The 20,369-nt window shown below is 41.1% G+C and overlaps 2 protein-coding genes across 10 annotated transcripts in view; one reads left to right on the forward strand and one right to left on the reverse strand.

Annotated features, from left to right (window-relative positions):
• myo9aa (myosin IXAa) overlaps positions 1 to 15,475 on the reverse strand; it is a 162,432-nt gene extending 146,957 nt beyond the window's left edge. For all 9 annotated transcript variants that reach the window (XM_055009181.1, XM_055009191.1, XM_055009194.1 and 6 more), the window contains exon 1: positions 15,099 to 15,475. The gene's annotated coding sequence lies outside the window, so the exon portion shown is untranslated. The remainder of the gene's footprint in view (positions 1 to 15,098) is intronic.
• A 266-nt stretch (positions 15,476 to 15,741) lies between these two features.
• senp8 (SUMO peptidase family member, NEDD8 specific) overlaps positions 15,742 to 20,369 on the forward strand; it is a 5,713-nt gene continuing 1,085 nt past the window's right edge. The window contains exons 1-2 of the mRNA XM_023295411.3: positions 15,742 to 15,923; positions 20,117 to 20,369. The exon at positions 20,117 to 20,369 is cut by the window's right edge and continues 1,085 nt beyond it. Coding sequence (XP_023151179.1) covers positions 20,144 to 20,369 — 226 coding nt within the window. The 5' untranslated portion in view covers positions 15,742 to 15,923; positions 20,117 to 20,143. The remainder of the gene's footprint in view (positions 15,924 to 20,116) is intronic.

Below are 20,369 nucleotides of genomic sequence, written 5' to 3' on the forward strand. Positions count from 1 at the left end.
TTAGACGATTCATGGATTCATCAATAGTTACAGCCCCAGTTAGTATGCCACAAACGTTGCATTTCTTTGATTTGTTTGATTTACAGAGTTTGAAAAAGCCTGAAATCAAGATGTACAACATATTTTGTTTTGTTATGTTTCTAGAAACATCTTCCAGAGAAGTCTGGCTGGTTTCTCCTGAAGCTCCTATGACTAAAAGGTGGTGTAGGAAGAATGTTCTCACATCAGCTCTGGTTGGAGAAAGAAATATTGTCAATTAAAATGTTGAAACGTGTTCTAAAAGCTGAAAAAAATACTACTTTTTAGCAACTGCCACTGTCTCCCACAATTTCATTACAACAAATACGCTTAAAACGTTGCAGCTTACATCACTATTTTTTAGAAAAGTTGCCGTGAATTCAGACATTTTAGGGAGAAACAATCAGGAAAAACGCCACGAAATCCTGGGGGGACTGTAATATGTTGTCAATACTGAAAGAGCAGTAATTCTGCATCTCTAGAGAGATCCTCCTACTGAGATTTTATCTCCTCTGTATGAACACTGCCTGCAGTTCAGCCCAGCTCAGCTCAAAATTCCGTACATTTTTGTCATGTGACTGGTTGTTGCAGCTGAATCACTCATGGTTTCCAGTTGTGCTGATAAGTGCAGTTTTTTTTGTTTGTTTTTAACAGAATCTACTTAGTGCAAATTATTTATTTTTGGACATTTTTTCAGTGGGACTTGTACAATAAAAGGGATCTTAAACTAAGATTTGCAACGAAATAGCATGTCACAACTGTCTGAAAGTTGAAGATCTTCCTGTTTTTGAAGTTTCTGGCTCTGATAAATGCTTTAATTTTGGCGATATTTTAAAGACAACATGCCTTTTAAACCCATCGGGGTTCACAAGGTAAAGGCAGTGAAAGAAGAAAGTTACACAGTTGAAAAGTCGAAACAAACCTTAATGTCTGAAGGTTTTAAATTCAAAGAAATATAGATTTTTAACTTTTAAATGGTCATTTTTATGTTGAGCTGCATTGTTAAATCTCCATTTTGGTTCTGTTTCGGCTCAGTTTGTGACTTCTTTCCTGCACATTAAATCAGTTAAAGCTGCAAATCTTCCCTCACAAAGAGAATAAAAGGAACCCAAAGAAACAATTCGAGTTTGAGGATCTCTAATCCAAACCAGTGAATCGACAGAAAACAGCGTTCTCCAGCTGATAGTAATGATAGGTCATCAAGTCCAACTGTGGGTCTGAATGTTAAGCACAATTCTAAGCACATCTGTTTAGCGTATTAGGAAAAAACATGACCTGTAATTACAGGGCAGTGTTACAGAGGCTGTCTGTTGGGAGGATGGGGGACGACTGCTTTCTGTCTCTCTGCCTGCAGCCGACCGCAGAACGTTTGAAATCTGAGCCGGAGCCGCCGTTGACGGAGAGACAGAAGAGCTGCAGCCAGATGATAACGCAGAGTTTGGCTGCCGGCTTCCAGGAGATGACGGAAGATGTTGGCGGAGAGGCTGCATTTAACGCTACGGCCTCATGGCTTCAGATTGTAGAACCTTTAAGTAAACTGTGGTTGAACAAGGTTTAAGGAAAATCCCACCTTCAGATGCACTTTTGCTGTTTCTCATTATTAAAATCACATTTCCATGCACTGAAAGAACTATTCTGATGACTTTTGTTAATCTTCAGTTTGAGAATGCCTTCATTACCCAGGATGCAATCCGACAGCCTCACAGACATGCACGGTCTCGTTTATTCCACGCTACAGTAAAAACAACAATAAAACATGACCAGGAGAGTTTCCTGGGCAAGAAAGGAAAACTACGGAGACTCTGACCAAAAATGCTAACTACAGGAGGTCCTCGGTTTACAGCGTCCTCGACCTATGGCGTTTCATCGTTATGTCAGAACTGGTTACTCTACCTGTTCTGTGTTTTTGGAAGCATTTGAGCCTGTAACTCTAAGTGAGTTGACACAGGTAGTTAAAGGTCTGAGACCCTCCTTTTGCCCTACTGATTGTGTACCCCCAAAATTGTTGAAAGAGGTTTTTGATTTTGTTGGGCCAGTTGTTTTGTCCTTGATCAACATGTCACTGGCCTCTGGGTGTGTCCCATCTGTTTTTAAACATGCCATAGTGCAGCCTCTTCTTAAAAAGCATAACCTGGATCCAAATGAATTAGCAAACTACAGGCCAATATCTAAGCTTCCTTTCCTGTCAAAAGTTTTAGAGAAGGTGGTTTATGACCAGTTACAGTCCCACTTGGCTTGTAATGATCTCTATGAAAAATTCCAGTCCGGTTTTAAACAAAAACATAGCACAGAAACAGCACTGTTGCGTGTTTTTAATGACCTTCTTTTAACAGTGGATAGTGGAAACTCTGCTGCTCTATTGCTTTTAGACATGTCCTCAGCCTTCGACACAGTGGATCATAGAGTGTTACTGTCCCGTCTGGAATCTATTATTGGTATTAAGGGTCCAGCACTAGAGTGGTTACATTCATATTTATTGAACAGATCATTTTCTGTTCACATTGGTCCCCACCAGTCCAAATCTGCTCCTCTCAGCAGTGGTGTGCCTCAGGGTTCCATTTTGGGCCCGATTTTATTTGCTATTTATTTGCTGCCCCTGGGATCTATTCTAAGGAGGTACAACATTTCATTTCATTGTTTTGCAGATGATTTACAAATATATGTCCCATTGAGACCAAACTCTACATCCATTGAATCTCTGCAAAATTGTCTGAGAGAAATGAAGGATTGGTTGGCTCTAAATTCCCTGTGCCTAAATCAACAAAAAACTGAAATTGTTGTTTTTGGTGACTTGTCTCTTCTAGAGGGTGTGGATAGTGCACTTGGTCCTTTGTCCTCTTTCAGTAGACCATTTGTGAAAGATCTTGGTGTGTACTTAGATTCTGGCTTTACTCTGGAAAAACAGATCAATGCCGTAGTCAAAAACAGTTTTTTTCAGCTACGTCTGCTTGCGAAAGTCAAATCATACTTGCCTCCAAGAGACTTTGAGAGAGTGATGCACATGTTTATTACAGTACGCTTGGACTACTGTAATTCTCTTTATGTTGGTTTGGGCCAAGCCTCAATTCACAGGCTACAGATGGTCCAAAACACTGCTGCCCGTTTACTGACTGGAACCAAACGGTACCAACACATCACTCCAGTCTTGTCATCGTTGCACTGGCTCCCAGTTCGCCAGAGAATTGATTTTAAAATTGCTCTCATGGTTTTCAAATGTCTAAATGGCCTGGCGCCTTCTTATTTGTGTGACTTACTGTCCATTCGTAAACCTGCGAGAACTCTGAGGTCCTCATCCCAGCTACTCTTGGATGTTCCCAGGACCAAATTTAAGAAAAGCAGAGGTCAGCGAGCCTTTTCTTTTGTCGGTCCCACTCTGTGGAATAGTTTACCTCCACATGTCAGAGCTGCTGAGTCACTTGAGCACTTTAAATCTCTTGTTAAGACGCACCTTTTCTCCCTGGCTTTTTAATCATCAGATGTGCTGAATATGTTATTTTATTTGCATAGTATAATTTATGTTTTTATTCTATTTTTATGACTTTGCTAATTTTAAAGTTATGTGTCATCTTTTAGTGTATTTGATTGTTGTGAAGCACTTTGGGCTTTTTTAGTTGTAAATGTGCTATATAAATAAAGTTGACATTGACATTGACATTGGTTACGTGGAACTAGCTGATGAGCGGAGCGGATGAATATGTCATCATGCAGCGCTATCAGACAGCTTTGTTTACATCCACCTTGGATTGTGCTACATTCACTAACTTTTTGTCCTTCATTATGGCTCCCAGCGTAAGTCAGACTCTTCTGATGCTTGGAAGAAAAGGAAAGCCGTCTCCATGGAAGTGAAATTAGATAGAATAAAACACTGGGAACAGGGACAAACACCGACCAACATGGATCAAGTTGTAAAAACAGGTCAACATATTGTAGCGACCCTCTGTGATGAATGAGTGAGACTTTATCTGGTTCTCTGCTGGTTTATTGAACCTTCATACAGGCTACTGTGGACCGTAGCCAAAGCCAGAATAACTAGAAAAACCCCATAACTTAGCTCCAGAATTAGCCGCCGTTCCCAGCTCTCTCTACTGCTGACTCTCAGCCAATCAGAGGTGAGCTAACTAAACATGGCACGTTCACTGACATTAGGTAAATCTGGACCTGAACAATAAACACTGAAACCTCAACAAACTCATCCAGGTCCTGGTGATCAAAGGAACTAAAGTAGAAACTGTCCGGACTTCTCTGGAAGACGTTTCTAGAAACGATTCTCCTGAAACTCCTACAGTTTAAAGGTGGAACATTTCAGATCATGAACCTCCTCATTAGTCTTTGTCATGGTGCCCGTTGCTGCTAAACTCCCACAATGCTCTCTGCTTTAACATGTACTGCCCATCGTCCAAAATGACGCACAAAACAACAAAAACAAGAAACAAAAGGACACAAAATGAAAAAAACTAGACGCAAAATGACAAAAACGAGAAACAAAATGATAAAAACGAGATGCAAAACAACAAAAACGAGACACAAAACAAAAACGAGACAAAACGACAAAAACTAGACATGAGATGACAAAAACGAGACAAAATTACAAAAATGACACGCAAAATGGAGGTGAGCTAACTCGACATGGCACGTTCACTGACATTAGGTAAATCTGGAATTGAACAATAAGCACTGAAACCTCAACATCAACAACAATATCAATCCGTTACAATATTCTGTTTTCTTCTAGTAAAATGATTCATACATGCATGAAAGTTGTTGGTATTCATGACTTTATGAAGAACTGATCGATATCGTGATGCACAGAACGGATTTGTTTACATTTTCACTGGAGTTCAGACACTAGTATGACATATTTGCACTAGTACGTTACTAAGTTGCGTCTTTTGTCTTCTTTTCTTTTATTTTTATTGCTATATTACTTGCTCTAGATTTGTATATATATTTATCCCTATTTCTTTATTTTATCATTGTTCCACTGCCTGCTCTACGTGCCTTTTTGATTGTCCCCTGGGGACAAATAAAGTTTTCTGAATCTGAAATGAGCTGCATTTTAAACTTTCATGCACTCATTCCACCAAAACAGAAAACTAGCATCAGGAACAAACTCCTTAATCCAGTCTGAACAATACTCGTTTGTCTGAGCTGAGAAGGTCCATGTGAACCTCGGTAAGCTCATTCTGGCTCTCCACCTGCTGCTGTTTCATTCTGCCTCAGAGCTCACCTGTTGAGCTCAGCCAGCAAGGAGACACATAGAGGAAAATATTAGCTGAGCTGAGACGACTTCAGCGGTAAGTGGGGCTCTTTGTGGGACGATAAGGAGCCTCCGATGGACTCCAGGGTGTTTGAGGCAGTGAATGTGTGCTACAAAATACATCACAGGTTAATCAGGATGAATGCAGGTTGGTGCCAAAGCGTCAGGCAGGCAGGTTAAACTGAGCTCTGAGGCACGACATTAGAAATGTCTTCAAAGTGACAAAAAGTTCCGCAGGTTTAGAGAGAATTACCAGAGAATTATTATGCTTTTCCAACTTGAGAGCAGAAATGCAGCTTTTCTGACTTTTTTGACTGCAAGTTACAGTTGAAATATAGAAGAAACCAGCTCCCTAAGCTCTCGTTAACTGTGGTCCATTATTACCAGGGAGGAAACCAACAATAATCTGCATTTTATATTAGCTAGTAGATTATTTTGTCAGTTAACTTGTTATTTGATTGGTCTGTAAAATATGAGCAAACCCAAAAATATTCACTTTACTGTAATAGAGGAGTGAAGAAACTAGAAAATATTCACATGTAAGGAGTTGGAATCACAGGATTTTGACTGTTTTTCTTTTTAAAATGACTAACTGATTATTGGAGAATTAAGATAGTTAATAACTGAACAGGTACCAACTAGTCAGTTCACTATTGCAGCTCTACACTCGTAAACAACCAAAAATTAGCGCAGCAGTTTAACAACTTCTAAAAGAAATATGTTCGACTAACAAACAAAACTGAGTCACAAGGATTAGTCTTTTATCTACAATCAAAAGCATTTTAAATTACCAATGACTGAATAACTGGTGGCGTAAAATGTAAGTTATCAAGGCACTTTTCTTGTATTTTTGCTAGTTTTACTGGTTGTCACTGTCGAAGTCAACTCTCTGCTGGTTTATGACCGCCAAGCACTACTTGATCTGAGACCCTCTTTTGAAAACTTGGTCTCATTTGAACACGATGGGCACAAAACCGTCTGCCCTCCGCTTCTCTCTGGGATACCGGCTTACCTGTGCCGATGGCGTGCTCCACCCGGGCGTAAGCCGCACCGCAGGCGCCCAGGTAAGCGTGGAGGCCTGCTGGTGAAACTGAAGGCTTGGCTAGCTCTTTCTGCTAAGGCGCTCCAACGGATCGGACCGGAATATCACCGCTTCGTTTCGTGGCGCACTCTGGATCCAATCGACCCGTTTGGTTCCAGTGGTCGGTCTCGACGAAGGATTCTCCACTCGCCGCCTCCCAGCTGCAAACCCTCGCTGGCGTGGGGTGAACCAGCTGAATCTCCAGCTGATAGCTAGGAGTCCACTGACAGCTAACTCCCCTGCTCCTCCTGCTCGGTTTGCCCTGGTGAACGCAAGATCGCTAGCAAATAAAACTTTTATCCTGAAGGATTTATTCGAGTCGCGGGGATTGGATTTTCTCTTTATAACCGAAACATGGTTGGCCGTGGGTGAGTCGAGTGCTTTCTGTGAACTTTTACCGGCTGGCTGTTTGCATTTTAACTCCCCGAGAACATCGGGCCGTGGAGGGGGGCTTGCAACTGTCTTTAAAAGTAACTTTAAGTGTAAGCAGCTTGTACCCACGGCATCATATGCCAGCTTTGAAATGAACATATTTGAACTGAGCTCTGCGCCCCCAGTGATATGCGCTGTCATTTACAGGCTACCTAAATACAGCAAAGACTTCATTAGTGACTTTTCGCATTTCCTAGCTGAATTTATACCGGTGTATGACCGCATTCTCATTACTGGGGACTTTAATGTCCATGTGTGTTGTCCTGAAAAGTCACTGGCAAAAGACTTTTTAAATTTGATTGAATGTTTTAATCTTACACAGTGTGTTGTTGGTCCCACACATGAACATGGCCACACTCTCGATCTTGTTCTTACTCATGGTCTTACTGTCTCGAAGCTTGAGATTTGTGATGCAATTTTCTCTGATCATCTGCCTGTTTTTATTTGAAATTCCCCTGTCTTGTGCTGTATCCATACCGTGCGCGCCTGTGCGTCGTGGCCGTATGGTTAATCCCTCCACCGCTGCGCACTTTTGCTCTGCCCTGAACGTAGATGACTCTCTATGTTTAAACAGATCCATTGATGACTTTTGCGCTGGTTTCAATTCTGCTTGCAGAGCTGCATTAGACATTGTCGCTCCTGTGAAACTTAGGCTGTCTAAACCAAAGTCTGAACCCTGGCTGAAAAACGTTACGCGCGCTGCCAGACGTGAGTGCAGAAAGGCAGAAAGAAAATGGAAAAAGGATAAGCTACATGTGTCTTTTCAGAATCTGAGAGATAAGTGGCATTCTTATCAAAAAACCGTCAAAGATGCAAAAACTAGACACTTTTCTGACATCATTGTTTCCAACGGTAACAACCCACGTGTTCTTTTTGATACTATTAAAACAGTTCTCAGTACTCCTGAACTACACTGTCCCGAGGACCCATCAAAAATGTGTGAGGATTTCTTGCAGTTTTTCATTCGTAAAGTGGAGCGCACTAGAGCCCTTATAAGTCGTCCTGCACATGACCCAGGCACATCAGTAACTTATTCTGCTGTTTTTAATCAGTTTGAACCTGTTAGCCTGCATCTTTTAGAACAAGTTTTCAGTGAAATGAGAATTATAGGCTCCCCCATTGATGTGATTCCTCCTCGTCTTTTTAAAGAAGTCTTGATAGCTTTGGTTCAGATCAGCTGGGAGGAAGAATGTGGGCTATTAGAGAACACGTCTCTGAATTCGTCTTATCACGGCCTGTTTGCTGTCAGTTAGCCACAGCTATCTCTGCTCTTCCTCCCCTGTTGCCTCATCCTGACAGAGAACAGACTACTGTAAACCGTCAGAGTTCCTCTCAGATAAGAGCAGCAGAGATGAAGCTCTCAACTTCTTCCGTCTTCCTGAACCACAAATAAAAACCCATGCATCACTTCACTTCCCGCAGGCTTTATTTTTACATTTGTTGAACCAAAGTAAATGTTTGATTGTTTCCTGGTGATTTGCCTGATAGTTTAGACCAGGGTTGTCCAACACGTGGCCCGCGGGCCAAAAGCGGTCCTCCAGAGGGTCCAATCCGGCCCTCAAAGTGTAAAAATTCCAGAGAAGATGTTAACTGCAGATTGTAAATTAGTAAAACTATAAATTTAAAATCATTTCTAGACCATGACAAGTTGTTTGGATCATAAAGTAAAATACTAGATTGTTCATTGTTCTTTTGTTGTTTTGTGTCTCATTTTTGTAATGTTTTGTCTGTTTTTGTTGTTTTTTTGTACTATGGACCGTATTGTGGACCGTCTCGTGGACCGTGCTGTGGACCGTGTCGTGGACCGTATCGTGGACCGTCTCGTGGACCGTGCTGTGGACTGTCTCGTGGACCGTGCCGTGGACCGTGCTGTGGACCGTGCTGTGGACCGTATCGTGGACCGTCTCGTGGACCGTGCTGTGGACTGTCTCGTGGACCGTACCGTGGACCGTACCGTGGACCGTACCGTGGACCGTACCGTGGACCGTCTCGTGGACCGTCTCGTGGACCGTACCGTGGACCGTCTCGTGGACCGTCTCGTGGACCGTCTCGTGGACCGTGCCGTGGACCGTACCGTGGACCGTCTCGTGGACCGTCTCGTGGACCGTACCGTGGACCGTACCGTGGACCGTACCGTGGACCGTACCGTGGACCGTCTCGTGGACCGTCTCGTGGACCGTGTCGTGGACCGTCTCGTGGACCGTACCGTGGACCGTCTCGTGGACCGTCTCGTGGACCGTCTCGTGGACCGTGTCGTGGACCGTGCCGTGGACCGTACCGTGGACCGTCTCGTGGACCGTACCGTGGACCGTACCGTGGACCGTCTCGTGGACCGTCTCGTGGACCGTGTCGTGGACCGTCTCGTGGACCGTATCGTGGACCGTCTCGTGGACCGTTACACATCAGCACATGCCTAGGGATTAACCGAGGGCCCTGTTCTGTCTGAACCGCCGGGCTTCAGGGGGCCGGGAGCTTTTGTCAGCTGGGTCACAACACGCTAAATATTCAGCAAAATGTCAACTTTAGTTTTCAGCGTGACACATGGCCACTGACGTCTGATATTTCAGCTGGATGTCATCATGCATGGATTTACTGCTGCACCTTAAAATCTGTACTTAATAATGCTGCTTAGGTGCATCTCCTGCCCATATTTATTCTATTTCATTGGTTTTTATTTGGTCTCATTACCTCCTCACTGTACTGGAGATATATTTCCTCTTTTTGCATATGTTGGAACTCTTAATATAGTTTTGCTTTATTTGTACATTCAATTTTATTATTTATTATCGTTAATTTAGCTGGTTTCAATGAATGCACCGTCCAGAGGCAGCTACTTAGAATTCCACCATGTCCCCATATATGATGACAATAAAGCTGTTTTATTCTATTCTACTTTTACACTGTAGGTATCAGGGATAAACCGATTATCACGGCCAGTATTTGGCATTTTTCCTACTATTTGTATTTTTATTGACTGATTATTGATAAATTAAATGCCCTGCTTCAGGTCTGATGCAGTTCCTCTCTGTCTGTTGTCACTCTGGTCTCAGAAACGTCTCAAGAAACACTCAAACCAGGAAATCCAATGGCTAGCGGCCCTGAAACAGAGTCAGGAAAAACAATAATTCATGATGCTTTAAGATCTGGACCTTAGCGGGGAATAAAAGTGACAGAATCAGTGAAAGATTAAGAAAATAGAGAACAGCAGACGAACTGTAGGAGACAAACAGTGGATGCCAGATAACCAGAGGAGAGCATCTTAATTTAATCCTGTTTCTATTTTGCATCTTCAGTTAAAGCCATCCTCATTATGAATGACAGGTTCTCTGCTATTAAAACACTACATTTAATGTCCCAAATATTGGTTACCGGCCTTTCTTGATTACCAATAATCAGCATCGCCACTGTTAAACCCACATCAGTGGATCCTTCACAGGTATCACCGCTGGAAGCCACAAATCGAACACATTCCTCCTGAGAAACAGTTTCGGGGTCAAACTATAACTGAGGGACTTCTGAAGTCCATGGGATATATCGGCATACATTTTTATTAAAGTTAAAAAAAACTAATGTTTTTATGTTCATTATGATCATGTCTTTACAAATTCCATCATTATTTATTATACAAACAATCACTTATTAATAAAAAAATGACTGGATATCACTAAAATGTCAACTAAATAACCATCTGAATTTAATACCAACCATCTTCTAATGAGCTAAACAATAATAAAATGAGCTGATTCAGAAATAGTTTGGATTGTGTTGTTTTATTGAGGTGAGATAATCAAGACAGATATTTCATTTTTGGCAGTGTATCAAATTTTATATGGAAAATAACAAATTAAATCCCTTTCCACTAAGTTCCCCATTACAAAAACACCTCTCCAGGAAGTGTGTTAATTCCAGATCACATGACCTGCTCCACATGATGTCATTTCCTCCTGAAGAAAAGACTGGCCAGACTCCAAGGCTTTCTGAGGTATTTAATATAAAGGAGTCAACAGGTTTATTACAATATCTGCAGAAATAAATTGTCTATATAATATTTATTAGAATCTTCTCTAAAATACCATGTGGTGTTTGGTTATAGGTGGTCATGTTGGTTTTAGGCCTGAAAACAGCAAAAATGTCAACTATGATACAAAAAGTCCCACAGTTATATATTGATCTTTCTTCATGTCTATCCAAGCCTCTGAATAACAAATCAGGCTGCCAACGAGGGTCCACAAGAGCAACAAAAAGGTTTGAGACATTTGCGTCTCCGTGCAGAAGGAAAAACAACTTCATTTAAAGGGATTCAAAGCGTGCTTCCAAACAAATCCGTGTTGTTTTTCTGCTGTGTTTCCCCCATTGTGAGGGATTAATTAAAGAGAACGAGTTAGGCACATTTCACATAAACAGAAATACAAAGAACAACACATGCACTTTCCTCTGCACACCTCACTCCGGCTGCTGTTAGCGGCGCTGAGTTAATGAGGGGAAATGCAAAGCATGGGGAAGCTGAGCCTGTGAGGCCGAAGCCCACCTCGTATAATGGTCCTCTAAAGAAAGGGGAGCTTTGTTCGCTGCAACACAAGCAGGTTCCTCTTTAATGACTTCATGTGGATGCCCATCACTCACACCACACAGCCCCATCCTCCTGTAAAATTGCGACCAAAATTAAGACTTGAAATTTTAGGCTATTTTCAGGCTTTTGTAACTTCTGAACAAAAGGAGCTAGAGGTCTGAAATTTTCAGGATCATGTCATGGGAATCCATAGTCCTAAGAAATGTGAAAATGCTTACTTAAAATTTATAATTGCATGTTACAGAGAATGACAAAGTTGAGATTTTATCCATCGCAAACTTCTAAAATGCTACTTTTGGCCACCTGTTACACAAAAACTAACCATCCTATCCATTAGAAATTTTATGTGCTGTATCTTGGCTACGTAGGGAATGGATCTCTGTAAATTAAAGGTCCTATGTTATGTTATGTATGATATATGAACAGCTAAAAATCAAAAATATCTGTCCGACCTTTGGATTCAAAGGTCAGTATCAGCATGTGGGATAGGTAGTATCACAAAATAAAAGACACCATGTGAAAGTACAGGAACTGCCCTAAATTTTGATACCAGGCACAACTTGCTTCTATAAATCCTTTTATGTTAAATGTTCAAATTAAATATGCACATTTTCACCCCATATTTTAGCCATATATAACAGAAAATTTAGTGATTTTCAAGTGTTCAAATGTATGTATTGCAGAGTAAAGAAGATATTATTAAGTACTTATAAATTTTCAAGAATAGATAGTCCTTTATTTCTCCCCACGCCAGGGAAAATACACATTGTTACAGCAGCTTATGTAGCAATAGACGTAGTAAGAGAAATAAAATAATAATAGAACAGTAGTAATAATATTTACAACATGTACAGGGATGAGAAATGAGGATGAAATAGTATAGTAGTGACACACTGTAAGACAATGCAAGTAAGTTTAAAAAGTGCAAAGATGTAGCAGTGCAAGAATGTCTGTGCAAATTTTATGGTTTGGGGTGGTAATGATATAGTCCAGTTTATGTTAACATCAGCCAGTGATGCTGATGTTGTAAAGTCTTATAGCAGATGGGATGAAGGACCTGTGATAGCGCTCTTTCTTGCAGGGTGGATGTCTCAGTCTGCTGCTGAAGGAGCTGCTTAAAGACCCCACAGTGTCATGCAGTGGGTGAGAGGGATAGTTTGCAAAGTTGGTTCAGTTATTCCTTTTCAGAAATTTTTTAAACAGTTCAGAAACCTTCTTTTCTGCATCCTGGCTAAGTTTATACTGACGACCCGACAGGTGGCCAAAAGTAGCATTTTAGAAGTTTGCGATGGATAAAATCTCAACTTTGTCATTCTCTGTAACATGCAATTATAAATTTTAAGTAAGTATTTTCACATTTCTTAGGACTATGGATTCCTATGAAATGATCCTGAAAATTTCAGACCTCTAGCTCTTTTTGTTCAGAAGTTATAAAAGCCTGAAAATAGCCGAAAATTTTAAGTCTTAATTTTGGTCGCAATTTTAGGGAACCCCCTACCTACTTCAAATGGTCATAACTTTGGAACTCTTTACAATTAAGCCTTGAAATTTTGGATTTTTCCATCATATATAATGTTCTATACGTATGTAAAAATTTAGAAAAATCTGAGAGGGTCAGGTGGGGACTACTTGATGAAATGATATGTAATGACCCATCAGTAAAACTTCTAATATTTTTTTATGAACATTCACATAAAAATCAACCAAAATCACTGGATTTTGGTTGATTTTTTGTGAATGTTCTTAAGAAACATTTTTAACATTTCTTTTTTTCCCACCAAAAAATTTTCAGATATTTCCCAAAAATGTTGAAAATGTGGACATCAGAAGTTTCACTGTGAAAATTATTTTTTTCTCCACATTTCCAAACTTTAAACCAGGTCAATTTGACCCTCAGGACGACACGAGGGTTAAATTAGCGCAAATTTGCAAAAACTCTGAGATCATGTAGCTGTCAGAAGAGAAGCAGCTGAAACTTTGCGTTGCTGTTGTGATTTTAGAACATGGTCACCTTCTTAAAGTTGTAGAAACAGAAGAACAGACTGAAAGCGAGCGGATTAGCCGCTGCAAACACTCAAATCTGAGCTTCGATTGTTCAGGTGGCGTCTGCCATATCGCTCAGTGCAGCCCGGTGTGATAGAAAACTGAGGCCTGAGGACTGAGAAGCAGCAGACAGAGGCTCTGTGAGGTGTCAGATGTCAACAGGGACCAGTTGCTGGAGTCTCGGTCCAGGACGCCTCCTCTAACGCTGCAGCAGCTGCATCTCCTCAGAGCTCACATTCCTGCAGGACAGGCCCACTTTACTCTCATCACCTGTGCTGCTCCAAGCCCCAATTCAAGCCGTTCTCTTCTGCTTTTAGTGCAGTTATGTAAGGAGACGACGGTTTCAAACGTTGCACAAAAAACTGAGCATGTTCCGCCGTGATAATCGCAGTAATCCTGATCTAAAATCTAATGTGGGCGTTATATAAGAGTCCCGCAAATAAAAGATGGTCAGAAGCACCCAGGAGCTTTCAGTGAACCGTCCTCACTTCTGCACAAACGTCCCAATCTAACTATAACCTCCCCTCATGCATAATGTAGGCCACAGCCTCACTGAAATGGCTTAAGATAAAAAATAAAAGCCATTCAGGTGAACTCACACTGCCAGGGAGTGTTGTAAACGTGTGTGTGTGTGTGTGTGTGTGTGTGTGTGTGTGTGTGTCCACCAGCAGACCCATGATTCAGCAGCTTCCTCACCCCATTAGACCTCCCCGTGCAATTACAGCTGCTGTGCACGCCGTATTGGACCTCAGTGCACGACGAGCTGCACTGTCTGACCTCCACTAAATAATACATGTCAACATTTACCCCACCCTGCCGCGCGCACACACACACACACACACACACACACACACACACACACACACACACACACACACACACACACACACACACACACGCACACGCCATGAAACTAAAGATAAAACACCTCTTTTATAGAAGCTGTGCGGCAGGTTTCCTCTCAATTATGCTGCATCATCCTGCTTTTTGTACAAATCTACAACATTTACATGACAGTAACACAAATTAATGTGTCTCATCACGTGTAAACCATGTGCAGAAAGTAACCTGCATGTGTCAAATGGCTGCTATTGTGATCATTTATCAGTTTATAATGGGATTTTTGGCACCTTTGGGGTTTGTAGTTGCAATCTGAACTGACATATGAAGCAGCACAACTTTTCACAAGCTCGCATCACAAACACACACACCTCAGTGACTAACAAAAGCACCGACACACACACTCAAACCATCTTATTTCTAAATGAGACTCAAGATGAAACACCTGGTTTCTAGAAGCTGTGCTGCAGGTTTCCTCTCATTTATGCGGCATCATTCTGCTTTTTTGCAAGCTTTTTGCCAAAAATGTACAACATTTATGCAAATTAATGTGTGTAAATATGTGCAGAAAGTGACCTGTATGTGTCAAATGTCTGCTATTGTGATAATTCATCAGTCTATAATGGGATTTTTGGCACCTTTGGGTTTTTGTAGTTGCAATCTGAACTGACATACGAGGCAGCAAAACTTTTCACAAACACACCTCAGTGACTAACAAAAGCACCGACACACACGAACACACACCTTAAAAGCAAGTGAAAACAACATTGCAAATGAGCAACAGTTCAGAGAGCGAGATTCTTAGAAAACAGCTCCAGTGATTCATGGATTCTGCAGCCCAACATCCCTCCTCTTACCTCCAGAGGGGAGCTGAACTCAACGTTTCACTCAAGTTTCCTTCGTCTCTTTCAGGCTTCTTCTGCAGAGCCGCGCACACTTGTAGCCACGCACCAAAAAAACAAAACAAAAAAAAAAAACCTAAGTCTCTATTTAATTCGGTGCATTCCCACTGGATTAATTTGTTTTTCTTCTCTCTCCGGACGCTCGACTCCCGAACAAAGTCCTTCGACATTCAAGTCCGCGGCGCAGAAAACATTCTTTTTCTCTCTCTTTTTAATCCCAGCGTGTTCGGGTGTAATTAAAAGGCAGCCCCTTCGCTTCGCAGCTCCTCGCTCAAAACTCCTCTTTGCTTTTGCTAATCAGTGCGGCCACTACGCTGCGCGTTCACGCCGCCGCTCGGAGGGGCGGAGAGAGGAATCCGGAGGGGAGGGCGGAGAGAAATGCCCGGAAGTGGGAAGCAAATAGCACGACGGCGAAGCAACACCGCAACACCGTCCTCTCTTACACGAGCCTTAAACCGAACTTCGGCTCTATTTTAAGTGTATAAATGATTGACAGTTACATCTATTTCTACATATGTTCATCGTTGCTCTTATTTAACTATAAAATATAAACGCCGACAACTTTTCAGTGCTTGTTCGCTACGAAACAAACCGTTAGCCTTCCAGTTTAGCTACCGTGCAGGTACCCGGATGTAAGCAGCCAATCAGAAACGAGCTCGTCTCCACCCAACTGTCGCGAAATGTTTATCGGCGTTCCAGAAGCGCTTTACGTTAGTCACTGCAATGAGGGACAACACTGCAGTTTTCCTGCTACTTTTGATCTGAATGTGTCTTTCACAGGTACGGACATCAGGTCAAACGCATGTGTTTTAATTTATCAGCCCGTGGTGTGTGTTATACGGGCTGCTCTCGCTGTTTAGCTGAGTTGTTTCGGCTCCGTGTGCTGGGGAAAGTGGCGGCTAGCTAGCTCATGCTAACGAAAAGACGGTGAACGCATCGCATTGCAGTGATGTGAAGCTCCGCAGTGGGTTTATGGCCACTGGACACATCTGAAAATAACTCTGTTAGTGCTGTAGGACACATCCAGGTACAGGTTTTATGAAGTAACGACGAATCAAATCAACGTCGACCCTGAACTGATCAGTCTGTGTTAGCTTCTGCAAAGTTTGACAGTTAGGTAAACTTTAACACATTCATGTACAGTTTAATCCATCTATGTGCAGTTTTAACACATCCATATGCAGTTTAACACATCTATATACAGTTTAATCCATATATGTGCAGTTTTAACACATCTATGTGTAGTTTTAACCCTCCTGTTGCACCAACAAATATTGCTTCCATGTCTTAAAAAAAACAAAAAAACAAAACAATTTCAGCATAAAAATTCCCCAAATTTCTGGAAGAAAATTCCAATAATTCCTTAAAAGTTTCCCTTAAAAAATTTATTTAAAAAAAATCCCCCAAATTGTGCAAGAAAATTCTTGTAAATCTTAAAAAAAAATCCTAAAAATATCAAGTGATTACATATATCAGTAAAACTAATATTTTCTTGAAGAACATTCACATAAAAATCAACCAAAATCCAGCGAATTTCACAGGATTTTGGTTGATTTTTATGTGAATGTTCTTGAAGAAACATTTTTCTAACATTTCTTTTTTTCCAGCAAAAAAAATTCCCAAAAATGTTGAAAATGTGGACATCAGAAGTTTCACTGTGAAAATATTTTTTTTTCCACATTTTTTAACTTTAAAACAGGTCAATTTGAACACATCCAGGTGCAGTTTAATCCATCCAACCAAAGTCAATAGTTGTGTCTGCATTGAGTTTCGGCGTCATTCTGCAACTCGCTGGACAAAAGTTCTCTGTTTCTAAGCAAACTAAGACCAGCTGCTGCTCAAGTGACAGCAGTGGATTCACTGTACAACTACACTGAACAGAAGTAGAGTCACAGCATGCAATATTTCATTTAATTCTATCCATCCTTTATAATCACAGGGGAATAAGTGGCATATTGACAAAAAAAATGGATCATGTCAAACAGCCAAGTGTGCACGACATTGGAAATGATAACGGGCACGTAGAGAGACAGGAAATCAGTCAGTAAGAAGTCAAACATCTGCATGGACTAAAGTTAAAGAGGTTGTCAGTGGTGTTGTGGGTCGTTGTCCTACTCTTCCTTAAGGGTATAGCAAAGTTGATGGACATTTTTGGGGACAGGATCAGGTTGTCGTGCTCGTCCATATGGATCAGGCTGAAACTATTTCTTAAATGACAGCTATTGAAATTGTGGACATTTCCATGCCTGACCCCAGACATGCAGCATCCAGACAGTCGGTTCTCGTCCGTTTCCTGTCATGTGTGGCATCGAATGATCTGAATGAAGCTGCATTTTATCGTTCAAAGGAGTGTCTGTGTTGGTCACACTGTCTGATCATTGTCCTCTGAAGCCACATCTGATGAGGGTGTGGATTCATTTAATGGTTCAGAATGTGTCCTCTGTTGAACAGCTGGCTAAATTTAACCCTTTTTATTCAGAAATGAGATTTTAAAGTCAGAAATCAAGATCATTTGCATGCTGGGATCATATTTTTGTTCGATTTAAATGTTTGCAGCTCATTTTCCCCGACATGGACTTATGTAGTTGTATACTAAAACTAAAAATGAGTAAATATCTCCACTGAAAACAGGTTTTTAGTACAGGATTAGGTTTAATCCACGTCTGGGAAACTGAGCTTTTATGTATAAAGCGACCTAAATATCATGAATAATGCTGCCTGATGTAAATGACGTCTTCAAATTTCCTGTTTGCCGCAAGATTTCTGTTGATCAGCAATCATTTCTTTAACCTGCAGATAAGTATTCTGATAATGAATTCATTGTTTAGTCTACAAAATGTCAGGAAGTAGTAAAAACTCAGAGTAGAAAGCTTGTTTTGTGCTGAGTTTCTAATTAAATATTGTTTTCATTACTGATTAATGTGTGGATTATTAGGGGTGGTGAATTGGCCCAATTTCCCGATTCGATTACGATTATTGAAGTCCCAATTCGATTACCAACCGATTTTCGATTATTGCCGATTATCGATTCGATTTTTGATTATTGCCGATTATTGATCTTCAATTTGTCAGTCAGTTACTGAATTATTTAACTTCTCTTTTGAGTAACACCTCACAGCATCTTCAGTATTGTAGTGTAATTGTAATATCCAAATTAATTTTTGCTTTACTTTGTTTTAAATGTAATCTTTCACTGTTAAAAAATATCTACACTTGTGAATAAATGTCCAAATTCTATTTATTTATTCATTTTACTCTCCATATAACAAAGATGCAGATGCTTTGGAACTTTCTGTGGTCACAGATCAGCATGTAATACCTTGGACCTTCATGGCAACTTCAATGGCAAAATGAAATAAAATACAATAAACTTTCTGTAGCTTATACGCTGTAATAGAAAAAAACAGAACACAACACACTGTGTTGTGAGTAATCAAGTACTGAATCAGTGGTCTAGAACAACCAGATTTTTGCATGGTAACTTATATAGTAAAAATGAATGTAAAGTTAATTTCCTTTACACACATTTTACTGTAACCTTATAGCTATACTGTACACAGTTGTAAAAACAGAACACACTGTGTAAATTGAGTGATCAAATAATAGTTAACAATATTCATTGCTCTGGAACAACCAGATTCTTATGGAGGAGCTGTGGTCTGAAGCACGTAGGAAATGATTCCATTCACTGCTGACATGGTGAGCCGTGATGGTCACGTATGAGATCGTAGCTCTGGATGTCCAGGTATCACAAGTTATTGCCACCCTGTGAGCAGACTTGATGGACTCTTGCACGGAAAACTTTGTCTCCTTGTAAAGATTTGGGATCGATTTATGCGTGAAAAAGCACCGGGATGGAATAACATATCTTGGCTCCAGATTGTGGACTAAATAGCGGATCCGTGTTTTCCACCACGCTGTATGGTCTCATATCCTTCGCGATGAAGTAGGATATACACTTTGTGATTTTCTTAGCTCGCTCCGAGCCGGGTGCGAGCTTAGCCACCTGGTTTGGTGGGATGACAGGCTTCGGACGCTCGTTCTCAGCCCTGGATGGAAGCGCGACATGTGAGCTCTCATATTGCTAGTATTGCCGCAGTACTTTAGCTTAGCATGGCAAAGCTTGCAGACAACATAGGCTCTGTCGGTATCTTGTGAGGACTTATCATGAAAACCAAAATGTACCCACACGCTTGCTGTAAACCCAGATGGAGCTGGGTGGGTTAGTTGGTTGTCGGATGTTGTGTTTTCTGTTTTCATTTTTCAGGCGTCGTACCTCGCTCACCTCAGTTAGCACCCGGTTAGCGCCGACACACTTGCTCGCTGGCTCAGTTACACGTGTCTTGTTATGACAGACAGTTAATAGCGCTCCACCTTGTGGTTAAATCATATATGACAGCCAGTAACAGGAGGACTCGCCTTTGTATTACAATTTGAAAAATGTAATAATCTATTTTTTGGAAATTTAAAATCGATTCGTAATCGGCCATTTAATAATCACGATTAATCGATTATCGATTTTTTCCCACCACCCCTATGGATTATTGTCCTAATTAACCAATTAGTCTCTAAAATGTCGATCAGTGTTTCCCAAAGCCCAAGATGACATCCTTCAACTGTATGGATGGATAGATGGATGGATACTTTAGGGATATTCAGGGAGTAAAGGAACCAGAAAATATTCAAAGTTAAGATGGAAGCAGAGAATTTGGACTTTTTATCGTAACAAGAAAACAAATAATTGATAATCAAAATAGTTGACTATTAGGTTAATAGTTTTCAGCTCAGCAAACAGTCACTGCAGCTCTATTTGTTACAAACCAACCGTCAGAAATACCCAAAACTAGTTTATATTCACAGATCACACAACTAAGAGGATGGACAGAATGTTAAGTTTTATACTTTGATAGTTGTTGATTAAATGCTGAACCACTCAAACATTGAACACTGGAACGTTGTTGTGTGTTTTCCAGCCTGACGTTCTCTGATTGTTCTGGAGGATGGATCCTGTGGTTCTGAGCTACCAGGACAGCCTGCTGCGGCGCTCCGACGTTTCCCTACTGGAAGGACCTTACTGGCTCAACGACCAGGTCATCGGTTTCGCCTTCGAGTACTTTGCTGCTGAGCGCTTCAGAGTCCTGGGAGAGGCCATCATCTTCATCAGCCCCGAGGTCACGCAGTTCATCAAGTGTGCTTCCTGCCCCGGCGAGCTGGCTTTGTTCCTGG

This window comes from Amphiprion ocellaris, chromosome 1 (assembly GCF_022539595.1).
Source record: "Amphiprion ocellaris isolate individual 3 ecotype Okinawa chromosome 1, ASM2253959v1, whole genome shotgun sequence".
NCBI classification, from domain to species: domain Eukaryota; kingdom Metazoa; phylum Chordata; class Actinopteri; family Pomacentridae; genus Amphiprion; species Amphiprion ocellaris.